The sequence below is a fragment of the Mus caroli genome, unplaced genomic scaffold, assembly GCF_978045245.1.
Source record: "Mus caroli unplaced genomic scaffold, Mus_caroli_1 scaffold_4, whole genome shotgun sequence".
Classification (NCBI taxonomy): Eukaryota; Metazoa; Chordata; class Mammalia; order Rodentia; family Muridae; genus Mus; species Mus caroli.
Genome location: NW_028227259.1, coordinates 93,488,560 through 93,516,344, shown reverse-complemented (window position 1 = coordinate 93,516,344; position 27,785 = coordinate 93,488,560). Strand labels below are relative to the sequence as shown.

Sequence of the window (27,785 nt, the reverse complement as noted above, 5' to 3'; positions counted from 1 at the left end):
ATATATACATGTGTGTGTGTGTGTGTGTGTGTGTATGTATGGTTTTATCGAGACAGGGTTTCTTTGTATCATCCTGGCTGTCCTCGAACTCACTCTGTAGGCCAGGATGGCCTTGAACTCAGAAATCCACCTGCCTCTGCCTCCCAAGTGCTGGGATTAAAGGCGTGCACCACCAAAGTTTATAATAGTAACAGATTTTTATTATAGAACAATCCAATATTTGTGTAATATTTCATCCTCATACAGTAAAAGTATAGGAAAAATGATTTTGGAAGAATAAGGTGTGTGGAACACATTGTCCTATGACATGCAGTAACCAACAGATTAGCTATTTCCAATAGCAAGTACTTTAGTCTCTCATTGCATGTGCTAGAGCCAAGGCTTGCTTTGTAAGAAGGTATACTTGTTTTGACAATTGTGAACTGTCTTTTTATTAGACTACTACAATTTGAGTATAAGTAACAGAACTGATGTTAATTAACATATTACAACAGGATATCATTAAATTGGCCTACATGATATGGGCTGGATAGTCCAACCGTAACTATCTACATGCCTGGCTAAGAATCTGGTGTCTGCTCAGTCTATAAAACTGGACTATTCTGTAGTCCTAACTGAGTAGCCAGAGCTTGATATTTTTAGAGAGTCTTCAGGCCACATTGGAAGGCTGAAGAAGCTGGGATCTAATCATAGTGGAGATGATGCAATCGCAGTGATATAGATGCACTATATAAGCAGCAAGAAACCAAAGTGGGCAAGCAAACAATACTGAATATCCCTTGGATCTAGTTCCCTTCGTTGATTTCAAACCCAAACAAACTAGCAATCAAGATTGATCATCATCATATGTATCAATGTTGTATCACAAAACAAGAATACTAGTAGCAATTTGATATATGAGATGGATGGTACAAAGGGAGAGTATTTAAGTATTTAACGTTGGGTTTTTTGTTTTGTTTTGTTTTGTTTTGTTTTGCATTTATTCTGTATACTTGATAATGGGAAATGGCCTCTGCTGCCGAATCCTGTAACTTGCACGCACAGTGTGGCCCTTGATCAGGAGGTAATAGTAACATCAGGATCAGGTTTGACTAAACTGATTCTGGGCTTGAACTAGTCATTTGTTAGTCCTATAAACAAGTACGGCTTTCATTAAAAGAATAAGAAGTGAGAGTTTTTCAACTTAGGTGTGTGCAGGTCCAGCGTAGACTGGTGTTTGAAGATTATTCTTAAGATTATTATTCCTCTTTCTTAAATTATTCTCATTATTACAAAGTGATTTTCTTAATTAAGCACACAGGGAGTTCTGCCTATAGTACATTATTTTCTTTTGTTATGAACTCAATACTTTGGTTATGTATAAAATCTATGAGGAAAAACTCATCAATTCCATTATTTATCCCTGGTACCATTTGTAGAAAATGATAAATGAGGGCTAAGAAGATGTCCAAGAACACTGCTAGTCTTTATTGGTCGCTTTTAGTACTTAAGTATTACCATTATTAAGTTATTAAAATCAATTAGTTAATATATATTTTTAATCTTAACACATGTGTGTATGTGTGTTTTTGTGTATACATCTCAGTGTACATGTGGACTGTGCACATGAGGTCAACCTCAGATGCCATGACAAGGGTCTCTTTATTATTTGCTGTTGTGAACATCAGACTAGCTGTCTTTATAGCTTCTGAGATTCTCTTGGTCAGCCATGCACCTCAAAGTAAGATTCCTGGGATTACAGATGTGGCCTCCATCCCTGGGATTTCACACTCAGATGTTGACACTTGTGTGTAATGTTTTCTAGAGGAGCAGAACTGATGTAATGACTACACATATTAAAGAGGAGTCATTAAATTGGCTTACATGGTAAATGGTCAACAACCCGTTAGTTTTCATTCCAAGAACAGAATGTGTCAAAAGTTTCAGGTGGAGATGCCCAAGGGTGTACTTAATTCAGTGTGCTGAGCTAGGATGAGACTCAGTTATATTACTTTGGAATTTGTTAGAAATCTCGAATCTCAGAGCTGGGGAGATGGCTCAGGAGGTAAAAGCACTTGTTATAAAAATTCAGAAAACCTGAATGCAAGTTCCCAAATTTCCTAGTGTACCTGTGAGTACAGTGTTGGGGGAGCAGAGGCAGGTGGGTTCTAAGAGCTGACTGGCTAGTCAGAATAGCCAAAACAAAGAGTTCACTATTTAGTGAGAGCCTGTCGCAAATAAATAAGGTGGGAGGTTGTGGAGAAAGATACAGATGTTCCTCTTGAGCTTCAGTGTGTGTGTGTGTGTGTGCTTGTGTGTGTGTGTATGTTTAGCATATATACCACACACCCAGTTTCTTAATTAAGAATAAATATAGACTTAGGCCATGAATCAGAATCTGCACCCAGAAAAGAGCTCCACGTGACTTATTTTTATTTTAACACATTTGAAAACACCCACTGAGACTATATTGACCCCATTGTGTGGGGTTTACCAAAAGGAAAATAGCAAGCTGTGTGAGGAGTTCTTTTGATCCAGAAGGATTTCTTGTTTACAAATGGAACTTTCATACTGTCAAATATATCTACAGCTATTTTACTGTAGTGCTGACTATAGTCTAGCTTGTCCTTTTAGAAGCAATGACTGTGGCTCATTGTTTGCACAGGGACTGTAGATTTCAACCCTAGGCATGGTGGTTACTCATCAGTAGTATCTATGATCAAACATAGTCCCATATCTACATATCTAAAAATATGACAAAGCTCACTTGATATATTATTCCTATACTTGATATATTTAGTATATGCTAATAAAGTTCTACAATGTAATTTTCTTTGGTATGAGCATGAATGTTATTTTAAATAGTTGCTAAAGTAAAATTTGAGATTATTTTGGATTTTAAGTTTTCTTTATATTATTTCATTTGCTAGAATCTGTAAAACATTGTATTTCCCATGACAGCTGTTGATAGACATTTTCCTGTTGCATTAAAATATGATTATTAATATTTTTCTTGTAGCTATTAATATAAGATGCTGAGTCATTCTATAAAGTTAAGCCCCTCAGAAATACACCTAGTATTATATTTTTAGTGGATAAGTATTACATGTTTAATTACAACCTTTACTTGAATTCATAGATTCCATTTATTTATATTTCCTTTGAGTCATCTTCAGATTTGTTTTTAAATCTTCTGGGGTGCCAGGAATGGTATATGAATGGCAGTCACTCTACCACTGAGCTGGATTCCTGGCCCCAAATTCAGGAGAGTATGCATCTAAAATTCATTTTGATTGGCATGTGATTTTTAAGCAGTTTTTCTCAAGCTGTAATCTTCAGACCACCACCGTTTGCAACATGTGAAGTACTGCTTAAAATTGCAGATGTCTGATGGCCAGCACAGCCCTTCTGAATCAGACCCTGGAGTGTGGAACACGGAAACAGCTCTGAGGTTGGGACCTAAATTCTTTGGCATGTTAACATTTGTGACCTACTTTAGGAGTTAATTATATTAGTCATATCGTCATATTTCAGTTATTTATTATGGGAATAAGTGGATCTCAGGATATTGGCAGGGACAGATTTTCAAATTCATGTGTTTCCTAGGAGCTTTGATGCTGGAATATAATTTGAATAACAGAGTAATTGAATTGGAAGCTACTTTTGAGATTACCCAGTCAAATCCTCATGATTTTTCTCAGATTGAGAAACAGCCAAAAGGGGTTTAAATGACTTTAGAAGTCATACTTTTTTCTTTTTAGAAAAGCTGTGAACCAAGCTAAGGCTCCAATATCCTACACACACACACACACACACACACACACACACATGATCTTGCATGTGTGCATACACACACGTGTACTGAGAAATGGGCTCACTGTATAACCTTGGCATGTTTGGAACATGCTATGTAGAACAGGCTGGCCTCAAACTCAGAGATCCACCAGCCTCTGCCTTCTAAGTGCTAGGATGAACTTGTGTGCCACCACACTTGGCTTCCTCTTGTGAGCATTCAATCACAATGAATGTAGTGATTTTCTACCACTACAAACCTTGGTGGCTTGTTGAATTGACTATATTAATAAAATGGGACTTTAACAATCTAAATTAAGGCCTATTTTGGAGACTTTTGTCTCAAAAGAGAGTTAAGCAAAGTGGCTTTTAATGAATAATTCACACATTCTCCATATGAGAGGGGTCATAATTTTCTTTGAGAATCTTATATCTGAAAGGTTGTATTATATATTTATGAAAAATATTTTACTAATGATTTTTAGAACTTTCTGAAATGAATATAACCATAACCTGCAATAGTTTCGTTCTTTTACTTCAGTTCCTTCCACAGTCTTCTTGGTCTTCCTTCACTCCATCTGTCCCTTTGTACAGTCATGACTGGCCCTAGCATGCCCTATGCACATAATTCATTTGGTCACTCAGTTATGAGACTGACTTTTAAATGTCAAAATGTTCTATAAGTTACTGTATGACTTGCTTTTTAACTTTCTCTGTCCTTCCACCAAAATTTAAAGCAATTTTCTGTGCTTTAACATTTTGAGGGAAGTATACACACACACACACACACACACACACATATATATTTCTTAAGTAAACTTAGGTGAGGACTTAGGCATGGAGTTTTCCTGTGCAGCAGAAGCGGCAAGCTCTCTTTAGTAACTCGTGTTTCTCCCTCCTTTGCTATGCTTCCTTTTGCTGCCCTGAATTCTGAGCAGAGCACTGGCTTAGGATTTTTACCACTACAAATACCAGGACTGCCACCTCCTCTACCTCTTCCTTATCCCCCACTTCCTCCTGTTGCTCCCCAAGCCCCATTTCTTATATTACTGTATTTTATAGCTTTAAACTGCAGGTTGGTTATCTTGACATCTCACCGTGTATGCGGTGCTATGGTAGAATCCTGGCTAATTTCTTAGGCTCTCACTTGGCATGGGATGGAGAAGGGCCTCTCAGCTCCTGCCATAGCTGTGAAGTACTGCCTCAGCTGTCTGTGTTTGCCAGCAGCAGAGGCATGGCAAGAGCGGTTGACAAAGAAGGCAGGACGATGGCAGTAGCTCTCACTCTCCCCTCACATCAAGTAAGTTCTTTGTAGGTTTTCAGTTCTATTAGAATGGAAAGTGCTGTTGTGAAATGTGGAGTGGTGGGTGTGAGAGTAGTGTGGGGACATCAAAGCAACCCATCCAAGGCTGCCGGAGTGGGCTCTGCTAGCCCTCCACTGCTCGCTAGAACTCTGATCTGCTGTTTCCAACCTTTCCATTTGTGAGGCTTTGTAACAGCAGCAATAGAAAACAACACAAGGCTCTGTCTGTTCTCAGCCACTTAAATGAATGGTTAGCAGCAGTCACATGGAGTGGAAGTAGAGTGGACGACTGATTTGATAGTGTGGTTTATATGCCTCTCTTTGTGGCTTACAAAGAGGGAAGAGGCCTGTTTGGTGAACGTTGGCCTTTTTCTCCATGGCTACTGAGGTTGTACTTGGGTGTATGCTTTCATGAACATGAATGAAGGCTCCTTTGTCATAGAATGAAGCACTCAATAACACGTTATACATTTTACAATTATTGACCAGTGTAGAGTGTGAATTATTAAGAAGTAAAAAACAAACCAGTATTTGTGGTTACAGACTCGTATTTTCCTAACAATTATGAACAATGATAATTTGTGTCATCAGGAACCCATATATCTTTGAAATATTTAATGAGGCTAAATATTGTTAAGACATTTAATCCTATAACTTATACATTTTAAAAAAAAAATAGCTTTCTCCTTTCAGGTAAAGTAGTGATCTGAGAGTTTCAACTTGAAATACCAGCTCTACAGTTGGTTCAATAAGTAACCATCATGTCAAGTAAGTGAGAATATTCAGTTTAAATACAGTCCCATGATAAGACAATGAAAACAGAAAGGAAAACTACCTACTGTAAGGAACAGAAGCAATCAGAGAGCGAGAGACCACAGAAGCGGGGAGCCGAAGAGGGAATGCATTTAAACAAAGGAAAAGGACACACGCATATACAAAATGCCATAACGAAAGCCATGCTAACTTAAACAAATTTTACAAAGAGAAAAAGTCAAGAAGAACAAGGAAATTATATCTCAGAACAAGTCAGTCCTGTGGGATTTATGGTGAGTTTTCTCACAGGTGATGTTACATATAATGTAGCATTTATAAGGGAAAACCAGTCAGTTTGTCAAGAGGAGGAAATTTTGGCTTACCAATATCTGGATGACCCTCCCCTCCCTGTTCTCACACAGCAAACACTATGACCTGTTGGTACCACTTATTACAGTGAACTTCCTGGGACTTTTAGAATGTCACGTCCTTTCTAGGAGTCAGTTTGTGAATGATGTGGTCGAGTGGAAACAGGCCATGCTGTGTTCAGTGTAACTGGGGTGGGCACAGGCTGGTGGTGGAGACGAGGGAAATGGAGCAGTTACAGAAAGCCCTTCAGCCTTCAGAAGCTCCCTCCAGACTTTCATTGCTTGTGGCGCTGATTTTGATGAGAGTCAGTTGGAGGTTGTACTCCCTAATTAAGAAACTGAACCGGTCACTCTCAAAGTCACTGATCAGCAGACTCCTCATTTTAGCAGTTAATTGTATTGCGGGTTGAGATGGATTCTTTTATTTTTTTCTTTTAAGTCCTGTTCACTCCCTTCATAGAAGGGGTTGTGCAAATACACTTCAATCTTATAAACTTGAAAGGGAATTTCAAGATTTTTAGATGCTGTTAAAATAAAGACAGCATTCTAATATTTGCGCGCTCTCCCCCCCCCTCGTGTATGTGTGTCTGACTGTCTGTCTGTCCATCTGTGTGAGAGTAATTTAAGTGGGGCTCCTGCTTTGGGCTTACAGGCAGCCTTCTAAGCCACACTATTCTTTCTATCCAGCCACATTGTGGTCTTCATTACATCTTCTGTAGAGATTTGGTGATATCATTGAAATACCTCTTGAAATTGAGGAAACCTTAGGAAGTTATCTTTATCAAATAAGTACTGTCCATTGTGCTGATAAAATAGGAACCAGATAAGGTATTTGCCCGTGCACTGACTGCAATAACTGAAGAAGGAGAACAGAGTATATTTAACCCTGGGCTGTGTATTCATATAGCCTTCATGAGCTAAAATGCTGCTGCAGTGCTGTAGTTCTAATGACATCCATGGCAGAACATTGTGTGTGTCTTTTGCACACCTTCCCATGAGCTACTCTAGGCATTCAGATCATGTCAGTACCTTAGGTGACTGTACCCTCATAGTTTACTGCTGTGCCCAATTTGGCCAATTTGGCAGAACTGGTATTTAGTGTCAACAACATCCATATTGTATTTGGGACATGCTTCATGAAATTCCTGGATGAAATTCATAGCTCCAATCCTGTTTTAACAAAACAAAATAACGGCATTCTTGTGGTGTAAGTAAAACAGGACATGAGGTTTTTAGACTATCTGACACAGAATTTCTGAAGAGAGATTAGTAATTTTTGACTGAAATTTAAGAACTCTCTTTGAGGCTGATTTTCATCATAAATCGAGCTAAGTACAAGTTAATCTTTCCTTGGTGACTTGCTTTTATTACTGTGACCTATAAAGAATTGTGTTTTACATTTCTTGTATAACTTTATAGTTTATAAAATAAATTCATAGACATTATCTCATCTGAACCACCCTGTGCTCCACACCCTCCATTCACATAATAACCGAGTGAGGGAACTATCTGATCTAGTGTATTAGAGCTGGTGTCAGGTACGGCCGTGAGGACCCCACCCAGTGAGAGAGGCATGTGGCCCTACCCTAGTGATGGCTGTTTCTATCCTAGGCAGCTCGCTGACTCAAGGCTGGACTTTTGGCACTTTGTGAAGTGAGTGACACAGCTGGAAGAGATGCCCAGATGTGAAGGGGATATCGGGCTTCTTAGCATCCATGATACTGTTATCCCCTCCAAAGGGCTGTCAAGGAACCTCTGTTAGAATTCAAACAAAATGAACCTTTCATTATTTAATACTAGATCAGATGATGCTAGTTTTAAAAGTGTTTAATTTATAAAACTAGCTTGAGAAACGTGGCAAATATTTTGTTTTGTTGTATGGGATTGAAATGGCACAATGGAGCTCTTTGGGGGAAGGGCAATTTCTAAAATCTTATTATATAAATAGCATTAATGGCAAATTAAACTGTTTGTCTGAGTAGAGTCCCTCAGGAGCATATGTAACCTTGTGTGTGGCATTTCAAAAACATCTAGGTTTATAACTTTCAAGTTGTACATTTCTGGCAGGATTATGAGTATTATTAACACCTAGAATGTCATCCATGGTCTAGGTTTTTAGAAATGTTACACACATTGCATTTTACCCTTGGATGTCATAAGTATATCTTATACAAAGGGAACCCGGGAGCTGACAGGAGTGTGAGCTAATTAATGTTAAGGCATGACAACCCATGGCCTTTGAGCTTCCAAAAGTGTTTTTGAGTGCTTCACTATGTAAATAACTATGTTCGTACATAAAAAGGTCTTCAGTGCTTAATGATCAGCATTGATGTTTTGTTTTTTTTTTTCTCAGTTAAGTATGCATGGGCAAGTTTTATTTTCCCTGAAAATACAGGGCACCTTTTAAATAATCCCTCCAGTTTTTGTGTCACCACCAAAGGAGAAACATCAATATAGTGTGGTGGAAAGATGTGCATCAGAACCCACCTACAATAGCTAAGAATATTCTAGACCTTAAAATACACGCTGTTTTACCACCCGCTGTCTCTGTAGCTCCTTGTAATGTGTTTCCAGCCCCTACCACTCTAGTTAAACACCACAGTCTGTCCAGGTTGCTTCTCACTGGCTTCATTCTTTGCACACTGCAGGTCCTTCCTTGGGAACCCGGACTCTACTCTCATGGTTTCCTCCTCTGCCTCTTGCCAGTCCTTTAGCCTTTTTCCCCCATGACGTTTGGTTCTTTTTGTGTTAATGTTTTCTCCCTCTATTCCTAAATATAAGCTGTAAGCCAGCCTTTGTTCTGCTTCCCTGGGATGGAGTAAAATGGTAAATGTTGCAAAGTTTGTGTAGAGTTGGAACTTGGTGTTCCAAAGGCTCACAGAGAGCCATCTAGAGACTTCTAGATGACCAGTGGGGAAAAGGAGTGGCGAGCCACCTGGGCGTCAGGGATTTTTCTTCATGCCAATTTAAGGTCCTTTGAGAATTTTGTAAGTGGTTTTTTTTTTTTTCTATTGACCTTAAATGTATTTGCAGACTTTCCTCGTTCAGTTTTTCAACATATTTATTTACTGTACGTGGCAAGATATATCTGAAATCCAGTGTGGATATGCTTATATTTCTGAAAATCACTCACAAATTCCTCCATTAAATGTTAGCAATTACACTTAGTACTTAAGGAGAACACAGATAAAACAACTTTCCCTACCTTTAGCCTTTTCAAATCCTTTTGCCTCCACTGTTCATGTGTTGAGATTTCAGGTAGGTAGGTATTCCTGTCCCCAGCTCGCTTTTCTGCTTCTGTCAATAAATGAATTTCTTAGTCATGCAACTTCAAGATTTAGGATTAATCTAACATCATACCTTATTCTTCTTTTTGTTTCTTGTCATTTTTTTTTTCGTTATAAAGATACTAATGGATGAGATAGTTTGAGCTAAGCACCCTGTGGGGGCATGTGGGACACAGAGTGAACAAAGCAGACCGAAAGGAACTAAAGGAACTCTGGGCTAGCAAGCAATGTAAAGGAGAGTAGCAAAATGTAGGACCAAGACTCTCAACAGACAGCAAATATAATGAGTGCTTGATTATGTCGAATGTCCAGACTATACAGTGGAGCAGGAAAGAGATGCTGGCTGCTGTGTGAAGAGCAGATGGGAAGCTAGAACATGCTGACCTGAGAGGACATACTCCAGAACTTAAAAGGGATGGAATTCTAGAGGGGGATGATTCAAAGGACAGAGCTAGTACCAGGGCGTTAAAGAGAGATTGTGCCCACCTGTGGTGTTTGGGGATTGGCAGGGAGCCTTTGAGGTCAGAGTGGAACCCCTAGGACAGAGTAAGAAGATAGAGCCTGTGACAAGACAGAGTCATAAACATTCAAGGGACAAGATCAAAGAAGGAAGTTGAAGGAGCTGTGGCTATCAGTCTGAGTGAGAAGAAGAGATGCATCAGCTCTGATACATTTTCCTGTGCCTCCAGCATACCAATGCCTCCAGCATTCTCCCATCTTTTGAAAATTACCATAAACTTATAAAAATTCTATATCCCCTGTATTGATTAATCCTGCTTTCCAACATGACAGGAAATTGGGGAAGAGCACCTCTGGGTGTCTGATGGCATTTTCTAAGGCAGTTGGATTATGAGGGCTTTAGCTAAGTGAATTCCTTAATCCATGGGTGATTTTAAAGTCTGGATAGATCACTGGCAGATGGCAGAACTATGGCAGGTAGTGTCTCCTGGGTGGAAGAAGGTAGCAGGGATTGTCCCTGGAGGCTATGCCATACTCTATCCACTTGCGGTTGCTCTGCCCTTGTTCTTCTTCACCACATACTCCCACCACCACGATTACCCACCTAAGCATGCAGGGATAACGATTATGGACTGAAACCTCCAAATATCTCCCCTGTGAAGTGAAGTTATTCTTGTGTGCATTTGGCCTCCAGCACACAGCTGTAACTATGATTTATGCCTTTATCTCTAGAGTTTATTTATATAGTTGTTCATTATAAAAACTGAATGCAAAATGTGTGCCAGATGTTGTGCCAGTGCTTAAGGATTAAAAGTCTAATTAAGATAGACACGGCTGCCTTGGGATCGGACAAACTTGCAGAGGAGAAAGGATAATAAATAGTCACAAGCCTATAAGCACATCCGTGATGGCTTGTAATAAGAGCCATAAGAGAGAAAAACAGCAGAGGTAACATATTGCCATGAGTCAGAAGGTGGAGCGCCAAGTTTCTGTGGAGTGAAGGTATACGAAAATCACTTTTAAAGAGCTAACACTTTTTTTTTTTTTGATGAAACAAAGACTATTCAAAGGCAACGGCTTTTGAAGAGTAGCAGCCTTTCCCCTTTGACCACAGTAAGACGGTTCCTTGAGAGTCGTAGACAGAGCAAGACTTCAGGACTGTGGAAGTGAGTGTCAAGTGCAAGAGGAAGCAATGGAAAAGTAGGCAAAGAAGTGACAGTAGTTCATTTGAGGTTGCCACCTTTGTCTGCTCATCAAGCTCTGTCTATGCTCCCTGGGCACAGAGCCAGGTGACATTTTCTGGCTCATTTTTGCCGTTGGCTGAGATCCGTGTAACTCTATCCTGTGTAGTAGTGCTGCACCGATGAACAGTGGGACTCAGGCAAGCTCCTGGCAAGGTTTTCCACTGCTCATTGGGCAGACTAACAGAGTGTCAGAGTCAGTGTCAATCTAGACCCTAGCATGACTTTCTGTGACACATACCCCTTCCGAAAGGCAGGAACTGCCATAAGGAAACACCTGGTATTTTGAGCCCTTTCATGGTCAGGCCATTTGTAGTCTATCGTCATTTGTCCAAAAGAATGTGATTATTTTAGAGAGAGCACCTTTGCCCTCTGTGCTACTTGAAATTGAGATGCTGTGAATAATGTACCATGGTAATATGCTAAGGTGAGTCTACAGAAGTACGTATTAGATAATTTAGATTTAAAAGTCATCAGTCTGTGATATTATCTGGAGAAGCAATCTTCCAGGAAACTGCATGATCTTCTGGCTTGTTGAAACTTTCTGCCTCCTCTTCCATGGAAACCTTGATGTAGGTGTGTTTTGTAGGTGTGTCCATTGGAATTGAGCTCCCCAGAGCTGCATTTTGTTTGGTGTGGCTTTCTATAATTGTTTTAGTCTGTTGCAAAGACAAGTCTTCTTGATGAGGGATGAGGACTATATATATATGTATGTATGTAACAACAAGAAAAGTGAAGACCGTTCACTTGAAAAAGAGTATGAGTGGATTTGTAGGGAGGAAAGGGAAGGGGGAATGCTGGAATTATATTATGATCTCAAAAATAAAGGAAACTAAAGAATAGCCCTTGACTTTATTTTGTTGTGTTCAGTGAGGTCATGAAAGGGGCAGTGTCCCAATGTGATTTCACGCTCATCAACCATGCTGCTGGACTTTTGGTAACCAGCTTCTTGAATCTCTTTAGGCGTGTATGCTTTGCTTTGCTAGATTGAATCTAGAGGGTAGATGAGGCATGTCTTTGGCAATTTATTTTCTGTGTTTTTTTTTAAAACAGTACTTTAGGATAATGTTTCCTTTAAATTAATGGAAGTTCAGACTCACATTTCCTGCACGTCCACATTAGAGATCATGTGTGCGAGCATTTCCCCTCTATTGCGCTGCTATAGCAAATCTCTGAGCCTCAGTCTTTATAAAGGAACAGCATTTATTTAGTTCATGATGCTGGTGGCGAGAATCTAATCCAAAGAACAGGATCTTCGTGCTTGGCAAGGTCCCCCACGTTTCACCACATTGTGGGAAAGCAGAAGGGAAAACAGCTGAATGCAGAAGGCATCAAGCACATGGTGCCTCACTTGGAAACACACCACTCTCTCCAGAACCAACTTGCTTCTTCCACGAGGACTACGTTGATCTCTGCGGGAGTCACTTCTGAAGGTGCTGTGGTCAACACAGCTGGCTTCTGCTAGGCTTTACCTCTTAAATCCAATCACCTGCCAATATTATATGTCATGAAACTTCTGGCTCAAAGGTCTATGTAAAATCAAATCAAAGGTCTACAATCAGATCAAAGCTAAGCCTCAGATCCCGCCTCTTGCCTTGCCACTGATACTATCCCAAGCTTGCTTAAATGTACCTTGTTTCCTAAGGGAGATGTTCAGTTTGAAGTTTGAGTTTTACCTGCACTTTACTGGGGAAAAGTAGTATCGTGGTGCCTGGTATTTAAATGTTCACCTATAATATATAGAGAAATGTCTTAAAGAAGCAAATGGGATAATTCTTGTCGTTGTCTTCCTTCTTACTTTCAAGTGGCTTAGTAGACACTGCCCAGTGCTCACAGTCCTTACCTGCTTTCTTCAATCACAGACTTACCTTTGTGAATCATTGGGATCTTTGAACAATCTCAAGGGGGGTAATTTCTGTAATGTAAATGAACTAACTACAGAAGTGATAGTGAAGGTAGACTCTTCCTCTCTACCAATGAACTGCAGTGAACATGAAGATACTTGGTTGTTGATGGTACTGAGAATAAATAAGTGTGCAGTGCTCCATAGGACACTTGCACAAGCCCCCCCTGTCAGGCTCAGGAAACATCCCAGAAGAGAGGGTCAGAAGGAGTATAAAGTCCAGACAACATGGAGAAGCAGTGTAACATGCTGTCTCCAAGGCATTTACAGTCAATGCTATCTTGGTCTCTTAGCAGCTATGGCAACTTGCAGTAGCTCTGTGTAACACTGAGCCTACTGACCTTAAATCATCAACTGAGAGGGGCTCCCTCATCCCTACTCCTCCCTTCTGAACTATCAGTTACTAGTGGGGTCTGGCAGAAGCACAGCCATGTCTTTTCAGTTGTGCACCTAGTGAGTAGGCCACCAGTCTTCAAAGGATACACAAATGATGCTGGTTAAACTCTGTGGGCCTCAAAAGAAAGAAAAGAAAAAGAAAAAGAAAAAGAGATACAAGAATGTAGGATTTATAAAGAGGGGGCAGGCAAATTAGGTAAGAGGGAGACTAGAGAAGGTAAGATTTTAATTGCTGTTGTTTTGAGACTGGATCTCTCTGTATAGCCCTGGCTGTCCTTGAACTCACTATGTAGACCAGAATGGCAAACTTGGCAAAAATCTGTCAGCCTTTGCCTCAGTGCTGGAACTAAAGCCATCTACAACTACCATGTGCAGCTAGGTAAGGAGTTTTGTAATCAGCATGCCCTCTGTACATGTCTGGAATTATTTTTTTAAAAAGTAAGTAAAAAATAAACCACAAGATTTGGTGATTTAATGGCTTAGAAGAAAATCAAAGACTAAAAAAGGCAAACAATGAAATTTCAACTCATAAATGTTGTGTGTGTATGTGTATTTATAAATGTATGTGTTGTACATATGTATATACATGTATATATGTGCATATATACATATGTATATACATATATATGATATATATATATACACACACACACAGAGTACAATAGATTAATGTTATGTAAGATTAGCTAGTTAACAATACTTTCTGCTGTTAATGACAACTGAACATTTAACAATGAATATGTGTGAGTTCTCCAGGCTAACAAATATTGGAAGTAGGGGATTTCCTCCAAAGCCAGTTAATGATAGAGATGGGGTGTGGTCCACAACTCACATCTCTCACACAGTAATGCCCATGTAGTAGATGAAAATGAGTTGCAGAATTGATATAGCAGGCGTCATAAAGGATCCACATGTCATCAGGGAAAATCAGGGAATTTTCTGAGTTCCTGTGTAGTAGAAGATTCTCTTTGGTGAGAAATACCAAATAGGATATACCTTTTTTGGTACTCTGGTGAAATGGTTGTATCATGTGATTTTATTTTTACGCTGCTTAAACTTGTTTTGTTTTGTTTTTTTTTTTACCTCTTATCGATTTTTTATTCCTGGAATATTTTTTTTAAAGTTGTGTGTGTGACTGAGTGTGCCTGGGTGTATATATTTGTACCATCTATGTGCGCACATGCGCCTGAACACCAGAAGATGGCATTTAGCTGTGTGGAACTGAAGTTACAAGGGGTCGCCAACCACGATGTGGGGACTGAAACCAAACCTGGGCACTCTGCAGAAGATCAATAATGACATTAACTGCTGAGTCATCTCACTAGCCTCAATATGAATTTTCTTTGTTGTATGTGATATATATCTATATATCTATGGATTCCTAATATATAAGAATGCCTAGTATAATTTAAGTGCCTTTAATTTATAATCAGACAGAAAAACCATTCTCATGACTTATGCTCTTGCCATTTAAAAGGATGTACTTGTGAACTGAAAATGATATTTAATTTTAAAATGAACACATTTTATGCTTTCTTTAGGCTGGGATGATAAAGAGCGATGATGAAGAGTATTTCATTGAACCCTTGGAGAGAGGGAAGCAGATGGATGAAGAAAATGGAAGGATTCACGTTGTCTACAAGAGATCAGCAGTGGACAGGCCTCCCAGAGATGTATCTGAAGACATCTACCACAGGGGTAGGCAGCTTAAGTAACCAGAGTTTTACAGGAGAGTTTGTAAAGTAAATCATGAAGTGTACTGATATAATCCCTGGTATAAAATACCTCCAACATGCAAAAAGAAAGAAAACCTTGATTAAACATCCATTTAGCTTCCATATTTCATAAGAGCACATGCCAGTGAGGTTCTTTTGATTGATGTATAGGTTGTTGTCATCATCCCTTAAATCTATAATCGTTAAGCCTTGTTTAAAGTCTAGTAAGCACAGGATAGATAGACAAACAGAGAGATAATCATTTTTGTTTAAGGGAGATATAAGTTAAATTCTGTAGGATTTTATTTTAAATGGATTGGAAATGTAAATGTTATGACATCTGAAGTTTTTCTCATTTTGTTTGGTGTAGTGAAGCCTGGGCACAAGTTGATATCAACAGAAGAATTTAACTTATATCTCTTCCAAACAAGAAAAGATCCTATAAGCTATACCTGATCACTCCATTCATTTCCCTACAGTATCAATTGCTATAAATGTTAGTGCCCATTCATTCCATTGCTGTAATATTTACATTCTATAATATATGAATCTCATAACCAAAATTTTAGTACTATAAAAATAATTGTATGGATTTTGCAAGATGCACAGATCAGTTAAGGATGAAATTTTGCTACTTGTTTGAACAGGTGAAAGACAACTGTCCTTTTTATGAGTTAATTTTATCAAAAACCAATTGTAATAAATCTTCATTCATGCCATGTGAAGGATGGGCCAAGGAATCATATAGATTCCACAACCAACAAGATTTATTATCTAATCTTAGCTGAAGTTTTGACTAGAGACATTTTTATGTCTAATCTAGTCATTGGGCTCTTCCATGTTGAGGAATCAGCAAATCAAGTTGCCTGTCCTGTTTGATTTTCTTTGAATCTTTCTTTTCTTTGGCCAAGACTTTCAGGGTGTCTTTCCCTCTTATATCTGATCCATATCACTCTGGAAGGGGTCCATAGTCCTTTCTCCCTTTCCTTGTCACCACAAATATAGAGCCTGTCTCCCAAAATAGTTCCTGGTCCAGTAATTGGAAATCATTAAAGGTATAGCTTGATCTCTGTCTCAGAGGAATTTTAAAATCATATCGCCAAACATACAATCATCTTTATTTTGCTAATTAAAACAACTTAAAGCAATGGTAGCAATACAGACAAACATTATTGATGAGCTAGTGCTCCTCCATAATCTCCTGTCTTGTTCTTCTAAGATTAAATTCTAATAGTGAGATCAAGGCCTAAGTTTCTCCTGTCTAATATAGGCTAAGCTGCCTAGCCCCTCCTTTTCGACCTATAATTTAAGATCAAAAGCTTCAATTATTTATTCATCTATATATACTTATATCCTCCCTTTTATGGAGATTAGTCTATCTATGGGTACATATGCCCCTTTAGATAACTTGAATTAACATAAGCTTCTATTATCTGTCTGAGGAAAGTTTTTTCTACTTATTCCCTGCTCTTTGACCTATAATTTATGATTAAAAGCCTCAAAATATTTATTCATTTATGTATTCTTAAGGACATCTAAACAATCATCATTATATTCCCTTCAATTCTTAAAAACAATTATATCAAATTTTGTATATCTCTATCCTTTATTTATCTGGTTGTGGGTGTTAGGCAGCTTCTTTGACTCTCTCTGCCTTCTTTTGTGCAGCCAGCCATCTCTTTGCACAGTAGGCGCTCCCAGCATCTCTGAGCCCAAACTCTTTAAGAAATTTCCATGTGGATTAGAAAAAATGTGTAACCTATTAAGAATCCAATTCTCCACTCCTCCCAATATAATATCATGTCATGTGTGTATTCCATCCAAGAATCTCTAAATAATTTTTAATAGTGAGTTCTTTCCTGTCACATTGCACACCATCTGTAAGAGTAGTGAATTCATTAAACTACTTTGGTTCCCGGTGGGTTACACACACGTACCCTCCCAAGAGCACCTCTCTATTTGCTAATTAAAGACACACACACACACACCAGCTAATTTTGATATGCCTTGACTAGCTCAATGGTTGGGCATTTCTAATCTTCCCCAAGGCTACCAAACACTCCCCTCTTGTATTCCTGTGTTAACATCTTTTAAAATCTATATTTCATCTCTGCTACCCCAGACCCAATCAGGGAAGTGGCCTGTAGGGCCACTTTCCTAGATTCTTACATGCCAGCAGGCCTTTAAGTTTCATCTTTCTCCTTCCCTGGATGACAATTCTCTGTCTTTCCTGTCTCTCTCCTGACCCCTCAGCTGTGCAGTCTAAAAGTCCCCATAGCCTTGCCCAGCCAATGGCTCTATGGTAATTTTTTATTATCAATCTAAGCCAGCTGGGGGCAGGGACACTGAGGTCTGGAAGCATGGATTTTTGGAAGCCAAAAATAAGCCAAAGCATTAGAACCAATCCCACACAGTTTAGAGGAATGGAAGTAAGGTAGGGATGTAGCTCGGACATGGAACACTTGTTTTAAAGAATACTTAGCTATTTGTATCAAAAGTTTAACTTTTTTCCCTAGCACAAGGAGAGTTCAGATTCATAAGTTTAAACACCAAACTATAGCCTCCTAATTCTCTTCTAGTCAAAGGATGGGGGCCTGAGTATTTTTTTTTGATGACATATAGTCCAAGTATAAATTTTGGATCCAGTCAAGAGTCCATCTGAGATGTGTCAACGAGTTGCAATAAGAGAAATACAATAGAAAAGCTAAGGTATAAAAAGGGAGAAACAGATATATGGAGCATGTCTTTGTCATTTTCCAAGTTATCAGGGGAAATATTGGTTCACAAGTGATTACCTGTACCCCTGCAAAGCTTATCAGTAGAGTCTGTAGAAACATTTTATCCTATTTTCTATTTATCCCAATAATTCCTTGGTTACGTTTTGAAGCCTTTTGTAGTTCACCTACTCAGATGTGCCAAATTTCTGAGTTGGAGTTTTTTTGTAATTGTTCTAAATTAAAAAAAAAAAAGATTATGGCCTAGACAATAGTGTTGAGTATCAAGAGAACAAGTATGAGATACAGCAACAGTGCCAGATGCGAGTGGAAATTGGAGTGAAAATGATAAGGTTTTGTGATAGAGTGGATCTTATGGGTTGGGAGAGGGAAGAGAGGCAAGGATCTGACATATCTCAAAATTCTAATTTGAGACCTGAGATATCCCTGAATTAGGGCATATGAACATGAGTAGAATAAGCCTTGGTGACGATGACATGGGATAATGGATGGATATTTGAAGATCCATTGGAAACAGTGAGGACATTTTATAATTGCCTGTGTGGGTGACAGTCACTGGAGAAGCCAGCAGCAGTGTCTTCATGGCACTGCTCTTTGCTAAGCACCCACTCTCACTGCCTTATTGCCTATGTTTAAACCTGTATTAAAACAGCTTGTCTTAAACTTCAGCGTTGCTCCAAATGTGCAATATATATTCTCATTACTTAATGGGGTATTTCACCTACTCTGGTGAAATGGAGAGAGGTGGATCTTGGGAACTCAACTGGCCAGGCTGCCCAGCCAAAATGGCCAGCTCCAGATTCAATGAGAAACCCCATGTCAAAAATTGAGATGGAGAGAAATAGCAGAAGATACCCAAAGCTAATAATCTCTGGCCCTACAAGCATAGGCAAGTACCACCTGCTGTACATTGAGACTTCCATTAATGTTGTCACTGTGAGTTATGGTCAGTGCAGAGTTGGCAGTTTGGGTAAACTATAGCTCTTCCTGTACCTGTTAGGATTCAGTGCTATCCTTCTAGCTAGTGACAAACAGAAGCTTGGCACGCTTATGATAGAGAAGCTTTACATCGTCATGATCTTTATATCATCCCAGTCTCTACATCGGTGGGAGAGTTTGATTCACGTCTCTGTGATTGTGGAATTATTCACTTTTTGACATCTGTAGTCTGTACAAACCAATTTTCTGTGTGACTCTATGATATTGTAATTAATAATTACATGAAGTCAAAATCAACCTCCACTATTCAATCATTTGTCCAAACTAAGATTAAACAGACAGACAAACAAACACCCTGCCCAGCCCTTAAGACTGCTCACACTGCCATGCTAAGCGGTTTGTTCCACACAGTCCAGGGGTAAGGGGGTGTTTACATGGCATCCCTAAGCTTTCCATATTTTGTGTTGGTCTCTAGGCCTTAAGCTTTTCTCCTCACATTACAAGCTATTCATTCTCCAGTAGCTCTGTGTTAAAGTAATTTTTGTAATTACTTCCTACCAGTGGGAAACAAGCCTTTATCTCCTGGCTCTCTTTCAGAGTTTTTCATTTTCCTACAGGAACCCAAGTGTTTGTGTTGCTGGTGTGGTTGTCATGGTGCCCTGAAGGAGTGTTTTTGTCGCAGGTGGGAAACATGGAGTAGTCAGAAATGATGTAGGAGTTGCTCCTGGTTACTGGGAAGTGAAACTACAGAGCAAGCGGGAGTTGTGGGAAGACTGGTCTTGGAGAGGCTCGGGCCTGGGTAGATGCAGAGTCGTCTTTGGCTTTAGACGTGTGAATAGGAGCCCCAGTCGTTTGCTCTGGGAGATTCTCATGACCTGTGAGTGGATCAAAGAGAATTCTTGATGAACTTTGTAAAAGGAAATTATGGATGACATAAATTATTTTTAGTATACATTTTATTAGTAAATGATTCATAAATGATATTACTATAATACAAAGCTATGCCACTGAGCGAACATTCTTTTAAGAAGTGTTAGATTATAAATTTTCTCAACCACTCTTTATAATCTCATCTGAGGATCATCTGTGGAGCTACTTCTATTGAACTCATGTGTGAATATGGAAATACTAATCATATATGAAGGATCTTTTAGTATATTTCAGTCTGTGTGTTTATAATAATTATACAAAAATTAATTTAATATGAAGACTGTCTTGTTCCATAAAGTGACCAGAAAGCAGAGCCAATGATATTTAAGGAATTTTCACATGGCAAACACAAATGATAGTAAGTTGTTTTCTTGAGTTAGAATGTGTAACTTCTCAGCTATGAATACTAACAATATAAAGCATCGATGAACTTGCACAGGAACTTACTGTAATGTTGCTGTTCAAAAGTAAACCTATGTAGTCCTTGAAATGTTTTCCAAGTTTGGTCCTCAGTTTCAGAACCCCCATGAATTTTTCACCATATGTTATACGCTACCTAATTTTATGTATTTGTGCTGTCTAATTTCCTTACAAGATAGAGACTGCTAAAAATTTATTGATCTATTTATTTGTTTATTTATTTACTTATTTTTGAAAAGTATGGCTTTATTAGTGTCTTGTATAGTTTGATATCTGTATTGATAAGATGCCATCAAACAGAAGTGTAAGTAATAAGAAATTGGAATATTAGACCTAACATTAATCTCTTAAGTACTTAAGCTCTTCATTTATAATTTTAAATGACATGTCAACAGAGCAAGCAAGGGATTTTGATGTTGGTATTCACTGTCTTTCCTCACTACATGAACTTGGCTGCAGCTTTTCATCTAGTATCTTGACAGCCATTGTCAGTACTAAAGACTGGCTTCTCTATTATTGTCTAAGAAGAAGAATTCAGTTAAGCAGTCTGGAAAAACTATACTACTATAAACTTTTGTTAATATCCCATTCTCTTTTATAACTATGCAACATTTAAAAAACATGAGTGTGGTTCAGGTAGGATTGCCATGATCTAAGATCCATAGAGTACTTTGCATTCCTTGCTCGCATCTCTCCTTAAATTCAAGAAGAAATATTCTAAAAGGCTGTCAGTTCAGACTTAGACCAATGGGCATATCTGGCAGATATGAGGATAATTTTTATATATTTGCAATGTGAGTGATGGATATTGTACAAAATAATTATAATAGTAACCATTTTGATTACTTTTATTACAACTCCCATATTTTAATAATAATAATAATAATAATAATAATAATAATAATAATAATAATAATTTTATATTTTACATCCTGACCACAGTTGTCCCTCCATCCTCATCTCCCAGCCCCTATCCCCAACCTTCTCTCTCTCCCTCTACTCTTTTTTCTTCTGAAAAGGGCAAGCTTCTCCCATGGTTATCAACCAAACATGGGATATCAAATTTCAGTATGATAGACACCTCTCCTCATTTTAAGGCTGGATATGAGGCAACCCAGTATGAAGAAAAGGGTTCCAAATGCCATCAAAAAGAGTCAGAAACAACCCCTGTTCCCACTGTCAGGAGTCCCACTAGAAGACCAAGCTACACAACTGTAACATATGTAGAGGTCCTAGGTCAGTCCTATGCAGGGTCCCTGATAAACCACCTATCTTTGATGAGGTTTTTGGGTTTTGTTGTTGTTGTTGTTGTTGTTGTTGTTGTTTTTGTTTTTGTTTTTTGTTTTTATGAGACAGGGTTTCTCTGTATAGCCCTGACTGTCCTGGAACTCACTCTGTAGACCAGGCTGGCCTTGAACTCAGAGATCCACCTGCTTCTGCCTCCCAAGTGCTGGGACTAAAGGTGTGCGCCACCATGCCCAGCTCTTTGATAAGTTTTAAAGATCTTTCTTAGTTATTGTTCAGCTCACTATAGCGTGCTCTAGAGTATCACTCAACTCCATTTCTTCGTGTTACAATCTTATGCCAGTTATGATACAACAGTTTGGGTAACTACAATTAATGTCATGCTTTACATCTTGGGAATTAGGTAAGTGTGAAGCAAAGAGGTTAAGTAGCAGCAGTTTTTAAATGGACACTCATTTTAGTTTACAAAGTGATTACAGTGGATACCCAGTTGCCTCGGAGTCCTAGCTTTGATTTCCCTGCCATAATGCATCTGAACTCTGAGTGGAAATAAACCATTTCTCTCTCAGTTGCTTCTGTCTGAATAATTTTATCACTATGTCAGGAAAAGAAACTAAGACTGTATATTTGGTCTTGTTGTCTATCTTCCTTGGGACCCTTTAGAAGAAATCATTACAAGACGGTAAATCCTTTCCACTGTACTTCCTTCTATCAGTTTACAGTTCCGTACTTTCTTTGGTACTTCTTGTCAGCGATTTAGGACCTCTGTGGTTCCTAGAAAGTGTTTGTTTTAGGATTGCTTTTTTTATTTCTACAATAATTACCATTTAGACATTGATAGGGATTAATGGAACCTGTAGATGGTTTTCTGAGTGTGGATATCCTCACAGTATTTACTTTCTGAGTGAACACAGGTGGCATTCCGTTTGTTTCTTTTCTCTTTGATGCAACACTTTTTTATGGAATGTTTTCCTTCCTCTTCCCCTTTTCCGTTTTCACTCAAGACTTCTCAGATAGGACTGTGGAATGACCAGTAAGCAGGTGACCTTTGTACAAAGACAGGGAGGACTGACATTCTATTTTCCAAGCTAGTCTCATTGCACACGCAGTACACTTCTCTGTCCAGTACAGAAGTCATTCAGCACAGTAGCTTCATGTTTGCAGAGACATACAAGATATGTATGTACTTCAAAGGGTCATTGTGAGGACACTTTGGAAAGAGGACTGGCTGGCTTAAAGTAAGTTTTCTCATCCAAAGCTTAAGCACCTTTTAATTTATAGTTTGTTGCTTAAAGGATCATAGATTATATTTGATGTCCTCAGTCATTGAGAAGACTTTAGCATTTTCAGTTGTTCAATGTCTAGATTGGTATAGTCATAATTTAATCCTGCATAAACATTATTTTCTGGTCTAACTAACATATAAAAAACAGTCTTATTCCAATTTACACAGAATTTTATTATTTGAGAGTTACATGTAATGTGATTTGATCCTATTTACCCTGTCCCAAGTTTTTCAAGATCCACTGGGACTCATTTGTGGTTAAACACCCCACTCATGGTACCAAATTTTATCTTAGTTAGGGTTTCCATTGTTGTGAAGAGACACCATGGAGAAGGAAACTCTAATAATGGCAAATATTTCATTGGGGCTGGCTTAGAGTTTCAGCGGTTCAGTCCATTATCATCATGGTGGGAAGCATGGCATCATGAAGGCAAACTTGGTGCTGGAGGAAGCAAGAGTTCTACATCTTAATCTGAAGGCAGCCAAGAAGAGATTGTGTCAATCACATGGTCCAAACCTGAACATATATATGAGATCTCAAAACCCCACCTCCACAGTGACATACTTCTTTTAATAAGGCTACAACTCCTCCAATAAGGCCACACCTCCTAATAGTGCCACTTCCCATGCGGCAAGCATATTCAAACCATTCACTGCACAAAGAATGTTCTCTGACAAGGTGTGAGGACTTTACTAATCTATTAGTGGATTAGTAAAGAGATACAACTTAAGAAGGCTGTTAGATACTTGGTCTATTTAGCCAAATAATAACAGTCAGAGCTACAGAATTCTACATGTTAGTAAGAGTTATTGAATTTATTTCTCTAGGGATGACAGGAGCATGATGCATTTATCAGTGATAGAGAAATGACTCAGTAATTTTTTTATGGAAATCATAGAGTGTCACATTGTCATTATGAGATCATATACTTCTGAAGATTTTTCTCTTTTTGTCCAATGATAGAATAACAAGTGTTAAAAGTGATAGAAATACCATCTCCAGATTTCCTTTAGCACATCTATTTTAATGTTTATGGATTGTTTGCAAAAACAGAGGAGAAATAAGATCACACTTGATGGCAGTTCTGTTCCATAGGTACCCAGATCTAGTGACTAAAGCCCATTTGCAATTTGAGGTACAACCAAAAAATTAATATGCTAATGGGGGACTGGATGCCACTGTGCTCAGTGTTTAGTCCCTTGGAACCTCCCCCATATTTCTACTCACAAGTCTCTAACATGACATAGATATAGAGTTGCTTAATATAAGACCATGTTCCATGAATACAGGATGACACACATTTTCTGATCAATCCCCTTTCATACTACCCTCTGGACATTTCTAGATATTTTTATGAAGGTTGTTTCATAGAGTCACTTCATTCGTGTTAAATGTCTTAGAATATAGTTATCTGGGGATATTTTGCCAAAATAGGCTCAGTCATTTGAATCTTATCTCTTGAGTTAATTTTAAATTTGGATTTTAATCAACTAGTCTCAGAACTGGTAATAAGTAAATACAGCAATTGATGGGACTTTTGTTTGATATTGGACTGTCTAGCATGTATCCCTTTTATGAATTTTATTATTTTCTACCTCACAGAAAAAGTAAAAGAGGTTGCATTAGCTAATTCCTGTCAATTTTTAAGATGGAATGCTTTCAAAGTACATGAAGATATAATGCCGAAGAAAATTAAACAAACTTCTAGGATATTGTGATGCAAGATAATTATTTGTTCATTGTATACCTAGCCATGTGATCTATCATCTAACATTATACTGTAGTTAAAAAAAAACTGGTTAAAACATAACTGATTGAAACTAAGCTATTGTTCAGTGAAGACTTCAGTGAGACATCTTCAAATTAATTTTGTACCACTTTCAAGTACTAGTGCAAGCTACACTGTTTGAGCAACTAGACATGAATGTTGAAGGATGCCTGAATTTGGAGTAAAATACAATGTTGGATAGATAAGAAAAGATCCTATTTCTGAGGATAGAAGACTAAAGTGTGGGCAGCTATGGTGATGATATAGTTTTAAAAGTATAGCTCTTAACTATTTTTAACCAAAAGTTAAAAAGTACCTAAAGACACTCATAACTCAATTCTACTTTATAGATATGTCTAAGCTGTGAATGATGGATAAATATGTTTTGTATGCAGTATATTTTTTCCTAAGGACATGTACCAAATAGCTTTATGACCTTGATAATGTTACTTAACTTACCAAAGTCTCAATTTACTCATTTTAAAGTGGGAAAACAATACTGCATATTTCAAAGACTTTTAAAAAACACCGAAATAAAGAATCTCATTTCATTTCCTTATACTTACTATGTGCTCAACTATAAGTTAATCTTATTAGTTTTAATATATCTTTCCCTTATGGTTGTCCAGTACTCTTGTAAAGAATTGTCAAGCATCTGTATTAGTCCCTTTTATCATTTGTATGACCAAATGCTCAACAAGAAGCCACTTAGAGTTCAGAGGACAATGTCTATCATGGCAAGTAACTGAAACCATGGTGCAGGAGACTGTGGCAGAAGCATGGTGTGGCAATTGCTTTCTCTTAGCACAATAGATCAGGAAACAGAGACAAGATAAGAAAAGGGATTGGTCTATATAGATCTCAAAGACAATCCACAAACATCCACCTTCTCCAGCTAAGAGATATCTCCCAAAGATTCCACAACCTGAAAAAGGGCTGCTAGCTTGCTTGAGACCAAGTGTTCAAATACACAAACCTGTGGTATATTTCACTTCATATTCCTTGTACTGTAATGGGCCCTGTAGAGCTGAGCATCTGCCTTGCTGTGGGATTCCAGAGCACTTCTGGCAAGCCACTCAGGGGAGACAGACCACTGTCTGTGATAGGGGTCCTAGCCTATGTTCTTCTGGGTGAGAGACAGTGGGGTCCAGAATGGATGCTGTGGTTCTCAACCTCTTGTGCACCCAGAATGGGGGTGTATGTGGGGGGAGAGGAATTGAGAATGGTTGTTCACAGCTGAGCTCAGGATGAGGCAGATTCCGGATTGGCTCTGAGTAAGAGGGCTGAAAAAGAGAAGGTCTTCCCCAGGTGATTTAGGCAGTGGCTCTTTATGACAAAGGCCTGCCTCCTGTGGTGATCCTCGATGATGGAGATGGTCCCTGCAAACTGCTTCATTTGATGGCAGGTGTGAATGCATACATCATACTCAAGGTGAACCAGGGATTAAATACCTTTTGCAGGGAGGAATGCCTAGGAAGAGAAGCTCATCGACTAAACACTTGAGGCTTATCTGGATACTTCATTAGCTTGGAGAACTCCAGGTTTTTATGCTATGTGACCTGTTGTCATGGTCCTCTCTATGGGATGTTATAGTTATGTGTTCCAGGATAGGTAGAACTTGGCAGGGAGCTGGTTCCCTGGGATCTTGAACCTTCTTCATCCTTACTAGTTCTGTCTGGTGGCATGGTCCACTTGTCCCACAGGCCCCTAGCTATTCTATTTCTGAACCTGTTTGTCTTGGCCATGTTAGAGGTGGGAAGTTATATATCATGCTTTGTACATTCCACACATATATGAACACATACCAATAAATTGCTATCATTGCTATATTGTAGAACATGAACATTACATATTATAGAACATATCCAGATGTAAGAATTACAAAGAACACAATAAAGGGAAGTATATAAAATCATGTCATTTCTCTGTGTTGTGGTGAGTATCATTATGTATGCTTATATAATAAGTAGTCTGCTTTTGAGACTTCTCTGGAGACTTATTATAGGTGTGGTGATCATTATGAATTACAATATTGTATGTCATCATCTAGCTTAAAATTGCCTGTTGGATAAAATGTAATCTTTTTTTCACTCATGTCCTGAATCTTCCCACCATTTTTGCCCTTAGTCTTCTTTAGTGACTCTCACTTCCTCCTAGATAGTGTTTATTTGGGGTATACTAGAGTGTCTCCTAAGCATTTTTTTTTAACCCAGACTTATGTTTTGTAATTGTATTCACTAGACTGCCTCTCTGTTCCTTTCAGAACAGAACAATAGAATGTATCCTTGCATCTTACATCCCTTGGAAAACAGTAGAAGCTCCGTGAGCAGTAAGTTCCCTATCTGCCTTAGATTCTGTAGGATCTGAAGGAGGAAGGCAGTGTCTCACAGCCGAGGACTGAGATAGTATACCAAAGTCCCCAGTGCACATGGCTTTTCTATTGTAATTTGTGATCACCCTTTCCTGTAAGAGTCACTTAGTTTTCCTTTATGTGTATAGGTATTTTTGCCTGTATATATGTCTGGTAGTATGTTTGTGCAGTGCCCGAAGAAGCCAGAAGAAAGCATCAGAAATTTGAAACTAGAGTTATAGATGCCTTATAACTGAACTGTGTGTGCTGGGAACTGAACCTGTGTCCTCTACAAGAACAACATGTGCCCATAACTGCTGAACTATTTCTCCAGGCCCTCACCTTTTATTTTGACGAACTGTATAATAGTCTTTGGGGAAAAAAATCCCTCAAGTTGCTTATGTAGAATAAATGAAGGGAGGCTATTTTTCCATGTGCAGCATTATATATAATCGAAGAAGAATAATATACTATGAATCAGATTATAGAAGAAATTAGTGTCTTTTGAGAAAGTCAAATCTCTTAAGGAAAATCATTGCTCTACCTAAACTCTTTCCAACAGGTCTTAGACAAAGCTGCAGTTGTGGCCTGTGAATCAGGCTTTCCTACTGTCAGGAGGCCTCTATCATATGTATGTAGTTTTCTAAGTATGTAGATAATTGAGTCCATCAAGACTTCTCTCTCAGAAAGTTTCCATAGTTTCTCAAATATTTTCAGAATAGTCTATGGTATAAAAACTGTTAGTGACTAACTGCCCTCAATGTTCTTGAACACTTTAATTTGCTCCTAAAAGCCATGTTTATAGATATATTCAGAGTTAATAGGATAGGGAGTTGCTGCAGTTTATGTAATAACATATTTCCTACCAAGTTCTGGGAATTTAAATAGCAAGGATGCTAATTTAATAGTATACCTG

General features: G+C 38.4%; 1 protein-coding gene across 2 annotated transcripts in view; it reads left to right on the top strand.

The window, feature by feature from the left end:
• Adamts3 (ADAM metallopeptidase with thrombospondin type 1 motif 3) overlaps positions 1-27,785 on the top strand; it is a 221,790-nt gene that overhangs the window by 96,060 nt on the left and 97,945 nt on the right. For both annotated transcript variants that reach the window (XM_021162812.2, XM_021162810.2), the window contains exon 4: positions 15,023-15,179. In XM_021162812.2, the coding sequence (XP_021018471.1) occupies positions 15,023-15,179 (157 nt within the window). The remainder of the gene's footprint in view (positions 1-15,022; positions 15,180-27,785) is intronic.